The sequence below is a fragment of the Setaria italica genome, chromosome IX (assembly GCF_000263155.2).
Source record: "Setaria italica strain Yugu1 chromosome IX, Setaria_italica_v2.0, whole genome shotgun sequence".
NCBI lineage: Eukaryota > Viridiplantae > Streptophyta > Magnoliopsida > Poales > Poaceae > Setaria > Setaria italica.
In genome coordinates this window covers 20,428,741-20,444,955 of record NC_028458.1, presented here as the reverse complement: position 1 = coordinate 20,444,955, position 16,215 = coordinate 20,428,741, and the positions used below count along the sequence as shown (strand labels likewise).

The 16,215-nt window shown below is 47.9% G+C and overlaps 2 protein-coding genes and 1 long non-coding RNA gene across 3 annotated transcripts; 1 reads left to right on the top strand and 2 right to left on the bottom strand.

Moving 5' to 3' along the window:
* The first annotated feature begins 353 nt into the window (after window positions 1-353).
* On the top strand, window positions 354-5,168 carry LOC101756475 (serine/threonine-protein kinase RIPK). The gene is made up of 5 exons (XM_004983057.3): window positions 354-800; window positions 3,428-3,563; window positions 4,203-4,339; window positions 4,486-4,609; window positions 4,726-5,168. Exons 1-5 carry the CDS (start codon window positions 402-404, stop codon window positions 5,082-5,084), a joined length of 1,155 nt encoding a protein of 384 aa, XP_004983114.1. The 5' UTR covers window positions 354-401; the 3' UTR covers window positions 5,085-5,168.
* Window positions 5,169-7,067: 1,899 nt separating this feature from the next.
* On the bottom strand, window positions 7,068-11,026 carry LOC101756073 (subtilisin-like protease SBT1.8). The gene is made up of 2 exons (XM_004983056.3): window positions 9,249-11,026; window positions 7,068-8,038 (listed from the first exon to the last, which is right to left on the bottom strand). Exons 1-2 carry the CDS (start codon window positions 10,885-10,887, stop codon window positions 7,377-7,379), a joined length of 2,301 nt encoding a protein of 766 aa, XP_004983113.1. The 5' UTR covers window positions 10,888-11,026; the 3' UTR covers window positions 7,068-7,376.
* Window positions 11,027-13,788: 2,762 nt separating this feature from the next.
* Window positions 13,789-14,448, bottom strand: LOC111258480. The gene is made up of 2 exons (XR_002679007.1): window positions 14,246-14,448; window positions 13,789-14,080 (listed from the first exon to the last, which is right to left on the bottom strand). It is a non-coding gene; the product is annotated as an uncharacterized LOC111258480 (long non-coding RNA).
* Between the last annotated feature and the right edge of the window lie 1,767 nt (window positions 14,449-16,215).

Below are 16,215 nucleotides of genomic sequence, written 5' to 3'. Positions count from 1 at the left end.
TATCATGAAAAGCATTCTTTAAGTAAAACTAGTAATGCATTAAGTAAATTTTAGTCTATATAAATTTTACAATATGATTGACTTTTTATTCAGAGTCGGAAGAATTATAATTTGGTTAGTCTTAAAAATCCATTACGGAATGTAAGTGTTATAATAATCTGTTATTTTTTGATACAACGCAGAATTTGAAAAAAATCAAAACAAGCTAAGTAGCTCGCTCAGAAACCACTAATTAGCAATTACGTAGCTATCCCAACCAAACCAAACAACTGATTGATTGACCGATGATGACAGCAACTACTCCCACAAACCAGCCCACACCCCATATAAGCACACGACACAAACGACTATTCCACACAAAATCCCTCCACTCCTGATCGACCAGCTGACCGCACGCTCGCATGGGGAAGCCCAAGTCGTCGTCGACGTCGTGGAGCTCGCTGTTCGGCCTCGGCTGCTTCAGCTCCTCCCACGCCGCCCGCTCCGGCGACTCCGGCTCCGGCGGCTCGAGGAACGCCGCGAAGGTGGCCTCCAGCTCGAGGCCGCCGGAGCCGCTGCCGTCGCCGGAGGACCTAGACCTGTCGCTGTCGCTGGCGGGGTCCGACGTGCTGGCGTTCACGGTGGAAGAGCTCCGGACGGCGACGCGGGACTTCTCGATGACCAACTTCGTCGGCGAGGGTGGGTTCGGGCCCGTGTACAAGGGCCGCGTCGACGAGCGGGTCAGGCCCGGCCTGCGGCCGCAGGCCGTCGCTGTGAAGCTGCTCGACCTCGAAGGCTCGCAGGGCCACAAAGAATGGCTGGTAAGCTACAGTTTCTATGCTCGCGGCTAATTAGTTGATTATTAATGTTAATCACCCTGCAGATTTGCGAGAATATAGCGGTTGGTGTGCACTGTTGTTCATCTGAAATGAGTAGATATTAATCCGTTTTTCAGCCATATTCAATAGTCTCTTTTACTTTCGAATGGTTTGGGCAGAGGTGGTTGAGCCTAGAGTAGCTGATTTTAGGGAGTGTTTGCTTTGATGAATGTGACGACTACATCGTCACTTTCTCACTCGTATTTTTTTGTTTAGTACTTTTGTTTGAGAAATAAAATAGGTTTTTGTTTCAAAAAAAGAAATAACATAGGTTAGTCCGTCACCATCTCACTCATTATGCACAACATAAGCATGATGGCTTGAGTTATCCCACCAAAGTTCCTTGAATCAACGCAGCTTACTCATCTAGGATTGGTTCATTCATCAAACCAATAACTGAGGAAGCCGAGACCTTGGACCTGTTTACCATTCTAGACGTACTAATAAACAATGGGTATATACTTCTCAATCCGATTTTCCGGGACCTGATATTGAATTGTTGGCCGTGTGATGAATATTGTCTTAATATTTAAGCATTTTATTGACTTTACACTGAAACTGCACTAAAGAACTAAACTGGAAAATGGCAAAGTTGTCAGTCTCCTGGTCATTGTCGCTCCCCCTCCCCGCGTCTCTCCGTCTCTCTCTCTCTTGCACCTCCGCCTTCCTCTCCTGCGCGAGCCATGCCGCCCCTTCACCGGCATCCCGCGTGCCGCTCCCGTGCGTCCCTCCGCCGGCCGTGAAGTGCGCCGCTCCCCCGCATCCCACCGCCGCGGCCCATCTCCATCTCCATCTCCCTCCGCCATCCCTACGCGTGTGCCTCTCCGCAGGGGCTGACCGGCAAGGGCGCCGCCCATTCTCATCCTCTCGATGGGCAGCGGAGGTGCGCAAGAGAGCTGCACGCGAATCAACGAGACGAGATCGTGACCGTGTGAATCAATCTCCTTCGTCCTCAATGCGAATGCAGATGCGGCAAGCTCGTCGTCCCTGGCGGCGGCGGCAGCAGCTTCCGCCGCGGGCGAGCTTGGAGCCTTCGAGCTCCTGCAGCACGGGCAACCTCCTCCAGGTTCTCAGTTCCGCTTGCTCTTGCGCCGCTGGGCACATGTTCGTCCTTCCACCAGGAGCACGATACCCCATTCGATTTCATCTTCTCTGTGCCTCATGGTCGTTCCCTTCCACGGCTCTAATGGAACTGGTAGTGCAGATCCATTCATGCTTCAATTGGCTTCCTCGTTTGCTGGTGTACTTCTATGGATTGTGCTGGCACTTTGCTGTTGCTTTTCTTCTCAGCTTCTTGTTCTTTTGTGTGAGAAATTAAGCCCAAATCTTCGCTCTGCAACGCATGTCAAATCCCAGTCCGTCCAATTCATCCCCAGCAAAGGGTCGGAGTCGTGGAGCTCGGCCTCCGTGGAGCGGAGGAGATGGTGAATTTTCAAATCGTCCAAATGCAAACTCAAACATGAATTGGTATTTTTCATCTCATTGAATTCCAACTAACAATTCCATCTACATGCAAACAACTAGTTTGCTTTGGTATTGGTACACAACTCAATTCCAGCAACCCAATATCTACATCCAAATGCACCCTAAAAGTTAGTTTTACACCCCTTTTAGTATTTTACTTAAGGGAAAAGTCCAATTTTCACCCTCTAACTACAGTAGAAATCTGATTTTCAACCTTAACTATAGCAGAAATCTGATTTTCAACCTGAAACCATCCAACTGTCAAAACCGGGTAAATTTGGACCTTTGGGCGGTTTTGCATTTTGTAGAAATTTTAAACGATTTGATTTAATAAAAAAATAATAACTAATTCATTTCAAATCCAAAGAATATGAATTTAGTACCAAAAGTTTTCTAAAAATGTAGGCTATTTGTTGTACTCTATTTGAAGTTGTTTACATCATATTTGCTACTATTCCAAGTATTTTATTGCTCGTAATTAAACATAATGAACATGAACGACTAAGATTCAAATAATGCTAAATAGAATACCAATAGATAGGTTACATTTTCAGAAAAAAATTTGGCATAAATTTGATATTTTTCTAATTTAAAATGAATTAGTTATAATTTTTTAATTAAACCTAAACTTTAGAAAATGCAAAACCACTCTTGAAACTACCCAAATGGTCAAATTTGTCTGGTTTCGACAGTTGGATGGCCCTCCGTGTCCCGTTTTGTAGTTGCGGGTTGAAAATCAGAATTCTGTTATAGTTAAAGAAAGGGTGAAAATTGGACTTTTCCCTTTACTTAACAATCAAGAACTAGCTAGATTATCTTAACCCTGCTCTAAAGAAAATTGTAGTGTTGCCATCTAGCTTAGCTGTGATCACATTGGACGAAAGTCGCCAAGTCGTCTCCTCTTCAGACGTAATTTTTGCTTTCAGAAACCTTTAGTCAACTTGTCAACCACCTAACCTACACTGCATTATTTGGTCAAATAATTCAACTATAGTAAGTATCAGTGGTCAAAATATTCCTTAAAATACTTAGAAGATGATATGTATACTCTGACCTGTGACCTGTATCCATTTGTGACGAATTGTTTATTTGTTTCGGCTGGGCAGGCCGAAGTCATTTTCCTTGGGCAAATGCGGCATCCACACCTCGTCAAACTGATCGGCTACTGCTACCAGGACCAGCACAGGCTTCTTGTCTACGAGTTCATGGCGAGGGGCAGCTTGGAGAAGCATCTCTTCAAAAGTACGGCTGATTCTATGATTTCCTTTTTTTTTCTTAATAATACAAATTCTAAACTATTTTCATTTTAGCTTTTTATATCTTTTAGAATCAGAGGCGCTCAATAGTGGTCACTATCATAATCTCTATATGCAATTTTACCTTTAGCTTTCGTCTATATGTATGTCCAAATATAAGAGACAACATTGACTATTCATATTGCTTTTTAGATTTTTATAGACTTGATGTTGTCACGTATATATTTGACATGTATACATCAGTCTTTCTCCTCATGCATCTGATGACCTGATCTTGACGACCTCGATGCGATTCATGCATAGAGGTTTTTTTTTAACACTTCATGGTTTGTTTATATACCTATAACTCATTTTGCAACTATATACACACAGACAAGTTCGCATTTTTTAATGGTTAGTTAAAGCCTTAAAGGTTATTGGTTTGAAGTTTGATCCGAAGCCGATGATAAAGCCACATTCCTAGATCAAGTGGACAATATCAAGTAATAGATGACAAGTAATAGTTGCAAATAGCTAGTCATACCGACACTTAGAAAAGTTAATCGCCAACAATAACTTCAGTATTCTCCCGATTTACATTTACTTGGCTAACCATTGCTGCCCAAATGGATTCATGGATGTACAGAATACTCTGCTTCCCTGCCGTGGTCAGCGCGATTGAAGATATCCATTGGAGCTGCCAAAGGTTTGGCCTTCCTCCACGAAGCTGCAAAACCCGTCATCTACCGTGACTTCAAGACCTCCAACATCCTACTGGACTCGGTATGTATACATGCATAGATTCGGTAGTAACCAGTTGAATAATTCAGTGCCTCCATGCATAGCGTGAGACGGTCACCATACCGAAGACCCTCTGTAATTTTTGTTAACATAACATTCAGTTCCTGTGGTTCTTTCCCTTCTTTTAGGACTACACAGCAAAGCTGTCGGATTTCGGGCTAGCAAAGGATGGGCCTGGAGAAGACGAAACCCATGTCTCGACCCGGGTCATGGGCACGCAGGGCTACGCTGCACCCGAGTACATCATGACTGGTATAGGCTTACATTATTTCGGTTGGCTTTAATTTGTTCTTACCAAGATGCATATGCAAGCAAAAAGTCCGAAGATATAATGACCAATCTATCATTTCTTCCTTAATGTTTGTTAGGACATCTAACAACAAAGAGCGACGTGTATAGCTTCGGCGTTGTACTACTAGAGCTGCTAACAGGGCGGAAGGCGGTGGACAAGAACAGGCCACCACGAGAGCAAAACCTTGTGGAATGGGCGCGGCCGTGCCTGAACGACTCTCGCAGGCTCAACCGCGTGATGGACAAGGGGCTGAACGGGCAGTACCCAACTCGAGCTGCCCAAAAGGCTGCAGCGATAGCACACAAGTGCTTGCATGTGAGCCCCAAATCCCGGCCCCAGATGTCAGCCGTTGTAGAGGCCCTGGAGTCATTGCTTGCTCTAGACGATGGCACCGTGGAACCATTTGTGTACACGGCGCCGCCGGAGAACAAATAAACGATCGGTGATGTGTAAGAGCACAAGAGATGCTCTACAAATGAATCTAGTTTGTGTCATCATGGATAAGATGGAGACTGATCATCGCATTTTGGAAAGGAGGCTGCCCCATCAGCCGTTCTTATCCACTCGCACGTCCAAAAAAACAAAGAAAGAAAGAAAAATTGCTTGCCTCCATCTTCCTCTGCCCACCCCCGCCGCCTTCCGCCTGATCCGCCACCGTCCTCAGCCTCACCGGCATCACCTCCGATGCTAGAGAGGACCACTCTCCTCCATCCCTATAGTACCCCTAAATCTTGCAGTTCACATCAAAACAATTTATTTCAGGGCTCTACAACAAAAGAATTTAGGGTTCTAAAGCCAAAAACTTTCAGTCATGACCATATTAAACTTCCAATTAAAAATAAAACACTTTTCATCATGGGGAAAAAATACTTTCAGGCAAGGGAACTACCAATTCAAGTGCGAAAATGATAAATGAATGAAAACTTCTGGTAAGATACTTTTAGGAGAACCTCCTGTGCGCGTCTGATTACTTTGAAATATGGTTTTGCAGCTTTAAATTTTTTTAAGAGATAATTACTTTGAAAACCCAATCAACATTTTAGATAAAATATTGACTTCTCCAAAAGTTAAACTGGTTCATTCAAAATGTTGATTTAAAAAAACATATTTGATATGGTTTTGTTTTATTTATTCTAAGGAACATAATGGCTCAAACGATTTTTAAAGTAGATTAAGGTCAGAGGAGAAAAATACGTTTCAAGGTCGACATTCAAACCCAGCTAATCATCCATCCCCTTTAATCAAATTATGGTTTGTCCATCCATCTCCTACAACATTATTTTAAATGCACTGTTCATTCAAATTGTTGAGTTTTTGAAAAAAAATGTTTAAACTGCATTTGCTTACTTTCTTTATTCTAAGAAAAATAATAGTCCAAATGGATTTAAAAGTATATTCGGGTTTGAAGAGAAAAATGCAATGTAGATATGGAAGTTAAAATCAAGATGAGGCTTTTTTTTGCGAATCATACTGTACATACAGATGCTCACATACACGTATTTTTTTTGCGAATCACACAGTACATACACACACAGATGCTCACATACACGTACGCCCACTCGCCCCTACGAACACACGCATGGAACTCTATCCCTATGAGCACATCAGAAAGACTGAGCTGGCAAATCCTCAAGATTGACGATTGACGCCTCGCTATCAATGGGCACATCGCCTACCACTAAAAGAATAACGCCAGTTAAATCCTAGAACAAATCCAGGAAAATGCAAGCACCAGCGCCGAATCGAGGGCTCGAATTCTGATGGACAGGTTCCACCACAAGAAACCTCACCGCTACTCAATTGCAATCAAGACGAGACGTATGAGCTCGAGACTTTGATTTGGGCTGAATGCAAAGTAAATTTAAGCAGACATGGGCTAAGGCACATTATAATTTTGGGTCGACGTGACGCGGGATACAAACGCATCCTACTATGCTACCGTCATCCTATTATGCTGGAGAAAGAGGGAGAGAAATTATATAACAATAGTAATGCAGATTATCTCCAACGGAGATCTGCGGGGAAGAAGATGGTAGGGGAGCACGCGTGCTTTGCATTGCAGGCGTACACACGCATGCCGGGCAAAAGGCGGCGTGGGTGTGAGACAACGCACGCAGCCTTTTCGTTTTCCTTGTCCCAGAAAGCAGATCCGTAATGTACATCGAGCCAGTCTAGTGGCGTACGCGACGTAACGTACCTTGAAATGGCACAGTATTCTGGGATCTGAATTCAGAATTCTCATGTGTTGTGCCACTGTGTGCGATTATGGTTGGGGCGGATTTGGGGACGATGCATATCCCGTCACCAGCGTTTAGAGCGGCAGCCTATGTGGAGGGCAGAGTCTAAATCTGAAATTCTGACGAACATGTCCAAAACATTAGTAAATCAGATCAATACAAGGCTTGACAAGCAACAAGGTAGCAGAGAAACAGAAACCCAATCATTTCATTCTGCACAGCTTCAGGAGTAAAAGAGTCATGTCTGCAAACATAAGCTAGAAAAGAAAGGAAATGTCACATGTTAATTTCACAAGTTACATGCCGGATTCTGAAGACTAGAGGAGATAGATATTAAGGCCCGGTGAGTTACCGACCAACCAAGGGAAGAAACAAATACAGGTTTGCAGTCGAGTGCTCCACGCCGATTCTCTTTGTGGAGCGATCAGCAAACTAGATCAAGCTATCTATCTTTCACCTGCTCCGGGGCATGATTAGGCACCAGGAAGACTCACATCTTCCATGTATAGGCAACCGGACTGCGAACGACGTGGTCATCGTTCGCCCAGGATATCCACCCGAAATCCGGTTTCGCTTGGCCTTGACCAGCCTTCGACGCGAAGGTGACATAGTATCTCTGCTTCTGCCCGACCTTCTTGAACGTCAGTTTCGTTGGTGTCACTGTGACACTAACAGATGCAGGGCTGGTGACCTTCACGTTGTAAACAGACGTCGCTGGGCCAACGTTGGTCACCTCCCTTCTGAACCTCATGACCCGCTTAGATTTCTGCTTGAACACCACTGAGAACGACGGGTAGTTGAGATCACCAGGACGGAATTTCTTCGGACAGGAGAAGTTGGACATCTTAGTGATCACTTGGATGTGTGGAGCGCTGTAGTCCAGGGAGCAGAGGAAGGCAACATAGTCATTGGTGGAGATATCATACACAAGGCCTGGAGAAAGCGCCTTCTGTGGGTCGACATGGCCAGCACCATAAGCAAATACGTTTGCAAGTGACCCATCTGCTGCATCACGAAGAGAGGAGTTTGTGTTGTCAACGGTGTATGCAGTGGTCATCAGTGCAGACTTGATGGCAGCAGGGCTCCAGTTAGGGTGAGCGGCCTTCAGAAGCGCAGCGACTCCACTGATGTGAGGGCAGGACATCGATGTCCCTGCAGGAATCAAAGAAGTAATCAATTAATTGATCTGATAAATGCAAACACCAGATAAATTAGAAAGACTAATTAGTCAAATGTAGTGTTCAGGTTAGCTCATAATAGCATGCAAACTTATGTAGTCAAGAATAAATAATATCAATCATGGGAGAAACTCGGAAAAGCACTATCTATGCATCAACATATGAGAAAACGATAGCTGAGAATACAAGAGTGCCTTGATGGAACATAAAGCAACTGGGAAAAGAAATCTCACTTGATTTCTACATTTGAATTCTCTGTTATGGCAGCAACAACTCAGTTATTCCTTCCATTCCATCTAGTTCTAGTTCTAACTTTTTTTAAATAAAGGGAAAAACCTACTGCATGTTTCTCTTCTTGTCCAAAATGGCCCACAACGTGGTGAAAAACGCACATGAGATCGTCAGTTCAACCACCATGGCAACACACAGCAGCAATGCACATGACCCAGGGGTACACTGGAAACAGCTTTATCTACAATCAATTAAACTATGCTTCTAAGAACATATCAATATCTCAGTAAGCAAACATTGTTTAGATTTTGGTCTAATCCTACTGCAGGAAAGAATCAGAGACTATTCTGACAGTAATCACACATCTAAGAATTAAAGAGATATAGATCGCATAGAATTCTTTGATTCTGTAGCAAATTTTGGTACTCACGACACTGGACACCTTTCTTTTCAGTTAGTAGTGAAAATGTCACCACAGATTCACAAGATCCAGTCTATAAAGTTGGGAGTAATCAAACACTAGTGTCTGGTTGCCTCATGCCTTTTGAATTGGCAATCAAAAGAAACAAAAGTAAAAAAGTATCTTGTCCTAGCTGCTGTTGCCTTTTATGAGTTCATATCTTGCAAAGCATCACATGTGCATCCCTGACAAAAGTCAGTGAAAGCAAATGCCATTTCTTACGACAGAAATGAAAGTTGGGATGAAACGGCCTTTCTGCAACAGCATGAGCATGACTGAATCCTGTTTCCTAGTACATCTCCTTAACTGACTGAATTGTGGTATGCGTGTATGAGCAGTAAATCAGTAATTCAAACATGCTAGCAACATGACAAGATGTGAAATTTTGAATCTGAGGAGTGCAAGAGCCAGATACGGACGATAGCAGCATGGCAAGATGTGGATTTTGAATCTGAGGAATGCAAGAGTTTGATAGTGACACTGGGACGCTCACCGGAGATGATGTTGAAGTTCGTCCGGCGGCCGTCCTTAGCGAGCCCGGTCGGTCCAGCTAGGCCGGACCAACCGGCCAGGATGTTTACCCCCGGGCCAATCATGTCCGGCTTGAGGATCTCCGGCACGACGGTGTTGGGGCCGCGAGAGCTGAATGCCGCCACGACCGGAGACGGCCGGACGCCAAGAACCGTGCCGCCGAAGCTCAGCATTGCCATCGGCCTGCCGCCGCCGCGCGCCGCGTACTCCCGTATCTTGTCGCCGACCGTCCGCCCAACTGCCACGGCCGGGAGAAGGTGGCTGTCCGCCACGAGCTCCTCGCCGCTGGCCGCCGTGTTGGCCAGCACCATCCCGGCGCCGCCGGCGGCCTTGACGACGGCACCCTTCTCCACGCGCGCGTTGACGCCGCGGTCGCAGAGCACGATCTTGCCGCGCACCGCGGCCGGGTCTAGCGTTCCCGAGAGGCAGAGCTTGCTCGCGTTGTCGCGCCCACCACCGTAGACGAGTGGGAGCATGGCGGGGCGGGGAGAGGGGGAGGTCCCCGCGTAGAGGGACACGCCGGCGAGGCGTGCGCCTGTCGGGAGCGTGACGTAGGCCGGGAAGTCGCGGTCTAGCGTGCCGGCGCCGACGGTGGCGACCCACGGCGCGGAGTTCGAGACGGTGGCGCCGGATGGGCCGGAGTTCCCGGCGGAGCAGGAGACGAACACGCCGGCCGCCGCGGCACCGAAGGCGCCGACCGCCACGGTGTCCCGGAAGTACGGCGCCGCGCCGCCGCCGAGGGACAGCGACAGCACGCCCACCCCGTCGGCGACGGCGGCGTCAATGCCGGCGAGGATGTCGGAGCCGAGGCACCCCTCCGGCCAGCACACCTTGTACGCGGCCACGCGCGCCCCGGGGGCCATACCACGCGCCGTCCCCGTGGCGTACCCGAGGAGGCTCGCGTTCGCCACCACCGCGCCCGCCGCCGTACTCGCCGTGTGCGTCCCGTGCCCGTCCCTGTCGCGCGCCGACCTGAACGTCGTCCTCCCCACGCCTATGGCGCCGCCGTTCGCCGCATGGAGTCCCCGTGAGAAGCTGCGCGCGCCAACCAGCTTCCTCCCGCAGGTGCTAGGCGGGAAATCGACACCGGCCTCGCACACCCCCTTCCATCGAGCGGGCGGTGGCGGCAGGTTGGCGCCCGCGAAGCTCGGCGACTCCGGCCAGACGCCGGTGTCAAGAACCCCTATGACCACGTCGTGCGAGGCCGCCTCCAGATTGCCGATGGCCGGCTGGTACGCCGGCGTTAACAGGCCCAAGAACTCCGGGGAGCGGGTGGTGTGGAGCTGGAACACCTCGTCGGGCACGACCTGGAGCACCTCGGGGCTGCCGCGGAGCAAGGGCAGGTGGTCCGGGAGCAGCGCCGCCGCGAATCCGTGGGCCGCGGCGGAGTAGGAATACAGCAGGTGGCGCGCCGGGTCGATGGACAGTGACTCGAGGTGCGCCGCGTGCCAGTGCGCCGGGGACGCGTGCACGGCCGGCATCCGCGCCGGGTCCATGAACACGATGTAGGTCGTCGTGTTGCCGCCGTCGGCATTGGCATTGGCATTGGCAAGCGAGAGGCTTGCAAGGAAGAGGAGGAGGAGGGGGAGAGAGAGCTCCATTGGAGAGGGAGCGTGACTGTTGGGGGGAGTGAGAGTGAGGTGGTGATGATAATGGCGGCTGCGTGGGAAGCACTTGTGGCTTGTGGCGAGGTAGGGCCCTACTGCAGGGCTTTAGAGAGGTTCTAGGGGCTTTTCCGAGTGATGTGGGAGGAAGAAGATGGAGAATGTCTCTAGGTTTTTATAAGAAAAAAAATAGAGTGGGAAAGACATGATTAGAGCATCTTCAATAGAATGGGTATCACACTCTTTCTGAACCAAATTTTACCAAGTCTGGACCAAATTTTGCAAGTCTGCTGGAAAAATATGCTCCAATAGAGTTGCTATCAGATGGCTGTCCCATACAGCTTGACAAATACTTACCCACACTCTCCAAATTTGGCAAGCGGGTTTGACTTGCCAAATGTGGGTCCCACGCTCAAAATGGAGTTATTGTAGTGTGAAATGGAGAGGTTATTTGGAATGGATGGAGAGTGTAGATTGATGCTGTTTGGAGTGGATGGAGAGTGTAGATTTTTAGAGAGGAAGCTACCTATTGGAATTTGGAAGGTGGGAAATGGATAGTATGTTGGAATGAGCAACTCAATATGAAGAGGAATTTTTTTGCCAACTTAGTTAGAGAGTCAAATGGAAAGCTAAAAATGGATAGTCTGTTAGAGTTGCTCTTAGTGAGTAATGGAGCATCATTTAGGCTATTACTCCAGTATTCGGCTAAAGATTGGGTTGATATGTGTTTTGTTATGTTTATGAATGAGTGTGGTTGTGATAGCTGCTTTGAAATTGCTCACCTATAATTTATGGTGGGATTTTGAACGTTTATCTTGAGAATGATAAACAATGTGAATTGTGGAGAATCAAGGCAGATAATACCTTCAATCTTATCACTTTTAAAGTTGGTGATATTAGTAGTGTATAATGCAGCATTGTTTCATGATCAGTTTATTTTGCAAGTTTGAAACATTAGGTGGTTCTACAATGCTACAAATGAGTTTTGCATATAAAAATCTTGCTGGTCAATCATATTGTTAATGTTCTGGAGAGGGTTTTTGGCTTTCTTTTTATGGATGAGCGCAAAGTGATATGGGAGGATGGATATGTCGAATCTCTTTCAATTTTTTTGAACAAAAGGAGGAGATGGATATACGATCGATCCAATCAGTAGGCTCTTTCTAAGTACAACTCATTTTTTGTTACTACTCCCTCTGTCCCAAATTACTATTCATCATTTTAGTTTTTATAGATACATATATTATACCTATATACATAATAAAAGTTACTGTGTATCTAGAAAAGACAACGAACGGGAGAAGCACCATTGATAGGCTAAAGTAAACCATCTTGATAGGCGTCGTCAATACATTTTAAACACCAAGCAACATATTGGCGTGGAGTTCAGAGGTTAAATAGACACAATATAAGGCTAAAATTACATTTCTATATCTGAAAAGCATGCCTTAAAATTTAGTATGTGACCATATGAAATATATAGATATGAAAGATTCTATTTGGATCCTCGCTAGATTGCATTGTCGGGATTGTGGATTATTACAATTTGGATTGTGCAATCTGCTACAAGTTATGTGAGAGTAGATGGTTATTGGGTCGCAACAATTTGGAGTAGGTTTGTGCAAGCTGCCCGTTTGGAAGCTCTGTAGATGATTAAAAGCCGAGGTCAAGTACTTGTTCTCGTATTTGTATGCACGGTCACTCCAAGCACGAGGCTCCCAACGGTAACTTTGGGCGGGCGCGTGAAGCCGTGAACACGGGGTGAACGGTAAACTCCACCGGGGGGAAGGACGTCGTGAACACTGTGACCAGCGTAACCGGTCCTCCAGGTCACCGGCAGGCTTGGCCCCACCACGCTTCCCCTGACCCTGTCTTGCGGACCCGCCGGCCAGTAAAGTCGCAGTAGAAAAAAAAGGAAATCAACGGCGCTTTTACTGCGACAACAGATGCGGCAGGGAGCCACGCAGGGAGGAGCGGAGATTTGAATTTCGCATCGGCGCACGCGCATCTGCCCGTGTCTCTGTTCCCAACGGCGGATGCGGATTGAAGAAAGCGACGAGGAGGGGAGGACCGAGGCCGAGGAGGATGCCTCGCCTCTCGCTGCGCGACGACAGGCGTCTCTCCTCCCGCACGGAGGTAGGCCAACGGGCATTAAATAAAAGAAAAGAAAATACAAAATCCACTTGCCGCTGTTGGCTGTTGCTGCTTCGGCTCGATCGGGATGCGCAGGCTCGTGGTGATTCCGGAACTTTTAGCATCAACCCGGCAACTCCCAACGTGGCGTCGCACGGCGCACGCTCGCCGTGCGTCCGTGGAATGCAAAGACAAGGATGCGATGGGATAGGATAGGATCCGTCGTGGGCTGCCTCCTGTTATCCCGTTTCCCGTTCCTCTTTCTAATTTCTAATAGCGGATAAGAGGTTTGAAGTGGTCGTCAGGCAGCTTCGACTGATAGGGTGGTGGGGTCAGGGCTGGTGGCGGAGGCAGCCCAAGAAACTACCTTCTTCTTCCTCATCTCCTCTGTTTACCAGTGGAAAATGCGGCATTAGTCCTAGTTGGTAGACCTCAAAGATACCGAAAATCCATCCGGGATTAAATTTTTGAGACGAAAGGGGTTCTTTAGTCCCCTATCATTCACCCGGGACTAAAGACCCCCTTTAGTCTCGGTTGGTAAAACTAGCTGGGACTAAAGCAGCGGCCATGCCAGGCGCATGCACTGACCCTTTTAGTCCCGGTTGGTATTACCAACCGGAACTAAAAGGTTCTAAAAAAATAAAAAAACTGGCCAATAATTTATATTCTGGTTGGTCTTTTCTTTCTCTGATTTTGATTCGATAAACTTACTTTATAAAACAACTTCTCATGAACTTATCAAAGAACTTTGCACAAATATGCCAATATCGAACAACACATGGAATTTTTCGGTGCATCCGCCACAAAAACACATGGAATTTTTTGAGACATGTCTAGTTTGCAGAACAAACCATAGGGTGACAGGATCATCTGTTCTAAAGCGCACGCTTCTAACAAATAACAACCATCCTGATCGACGATGCCTAGATGGACCATGGATACGATACAGTACTAGCTAGATTAAGACTTAGAGCGGATTCGAAGGATCCAAGACGTGAAGATAAACCCCACGCACAAATCAGAGCCATCATAAATCTGTTGAAGGAAAGCCATTTCCCTGCACATCATAAGTGAAACGAAGATGAAGTTAACAATTAATCAAAAGCTTTTCCTCTTCGTCGGCTAGACCTACCAAAAAAATAAGAACCAGCTAGCTATTAGTTGTTCATCCCTGAGGAACCAAAGATAATGTAAAAGTAGGAAGGAGCTAGGGGCGGCTTACGCTCTCGCTTTAGCGATCGTAGCTTTCTAACTAGCATCCAAGGCCTCCATTTTCTGCTGCCCATGCAGCTTCCCAAGCTGCACCTTCAGGTGCCTCCCCGCGCGCCGCACGCCGGTGGCCAGGCGGGTCGGCTGGAGGCCCCGCGCCGGAGGCGAGGCGGCCTGGCTGGGGAGGCCCTGCGCCCCGCGCGCCAGTGGCCAGGCGGCCCGGCCAGGGAGGTGCCGGCGGCGCAGAGAGAAGAGAGAGGAGGAGAGGGAGAAGAGGAAGTGCTTGGAAGAAAGGGAGAGGAGGAAAGCACCCGTGTGAGGATAAGGGAGAGGAGGAGAAGATAAGGTGGAGAGAGAGAGGGCCTGAGGGAGCGCGTGAAAAGGGACATTTTGTCCTGGTTGGAAACACCAACCGGGACTAAAGGCCCCCTCCCCCCTTTAGTCCCGGTTGGAAATTCCAACTGGGACAAAAGGGTGCAGCATCGGTGGGATATTTTGTAGCCGTTACAACCGGGACTAAAGGGGAGGCTTTAGTCCCGGTTGGTATTTACAACCGGTACTAAAGCCTCCCCCCGCGGTGGCTTTCGGTGGCATATTTGTGACCTGAGATTAAATCTACTTTAGTCACAGGTCCAATGTTAACAGAGACTAAAGGGGTTAGATGGAAGATCAGTTCTCTACTAGTGGATCTCCTTCCTCTTTCTCTTCTTCCTCTTCTCTATTTTCTTCTTACACTCCTTCATCCATGACTAAAAAATATAGGGAAGCTTAGGAGGGGATCTATTGGCTTCACACATGTAGGGGGGCTAGCCCCCCTTAAGATCCGCCCCTGGTCAAGGCACCCCAGGGCAAGACAACGAGCACGAGTCGACCATGGCTTACCTTCAGTAAGTCCTAGCATAACTTGCAGCTTCATATCCGATGTTCAAACAAAATCCAACGAGAGGCACGATATTAGTCTCCTTTTCAGCTGTCGAATGCAGTCACCGTGGCAAGCCGCTTCACTTGGTTAGGGAGCTAGGCTTGCCGACGGCTGGCACCACTTGGTCTAAGAGGACGGTGATTGAGATGCTGCTGGAGGAGCTCCAATACACGAGCCCCGCCCACCGGCGCGTGCACGGCATAGGCTCGGATGTTGACGGCGTGCTCCATGGTCGCCTCGTCGTCCCCTTCGCCGGCGGGCTGGTGCGCGTCGCGGATGACACCGCCCAAGGCAGGCGAGACGGGAGCGATCCGTTGGAAGGTGTGCTCACGTCGAGTTCCTCACCTCTGCGTGCAGCCAACATGAAGCTAGCGTTTGTCTTCATGGATTTCTATCTTCTTCTCCAACAAGTAAAAACTTCCATTCTTTGCGGTGGAGATCGGGTCCTTGTAGGTTACAGCGTCAATTCGAGCAATGAGAGGGCAGGGAGCAACCTCAATTTGAGTTTGTGATGGTCAATTTAGAGGGGAGCACCACGGATTTTGGACTTGCGAAGAGGAAGTGGAGGGGGGCAATGGCTTGCGAAAAAGAAGAACGACATGGAGGCTGGAGGGAGAAGGGGGATGGAGGGGTGGGGGCCTTGTCATGGTCTGGCTCTGGCAACACGAAGTTGCCACGGATGTTGAAGCGCGCTGATGGGAGAGACGCAGGTCATGTCGCCCCCGCCCATCGGACATGAATGAGATGCAGATGGAGGAGAAGAAGACGCTGAGACTAACAGGTGGGCTCAATAATTATTTTTGTTTTCTTTTTGATCAAGATGAAGGATAACCTTTAGATCGGATTTAGAGGGTAGAGAAGTATGGGTAAGTTACGTTGTGATTTGCCAGAGGAAAGTCACTGAAACTAGGTCTGTCTACGCTGCGGCGGCGAGCTCGAGGCCACTCGTGAGGATGTGGCCATGCAGGAGAGCAGCGGATCGCCACCACGCAAAAAACAATTTGTGCTGGCACATGGATTTTTGATTGCTGGCGGGCCTAATTACCACCCGCCACCACAAA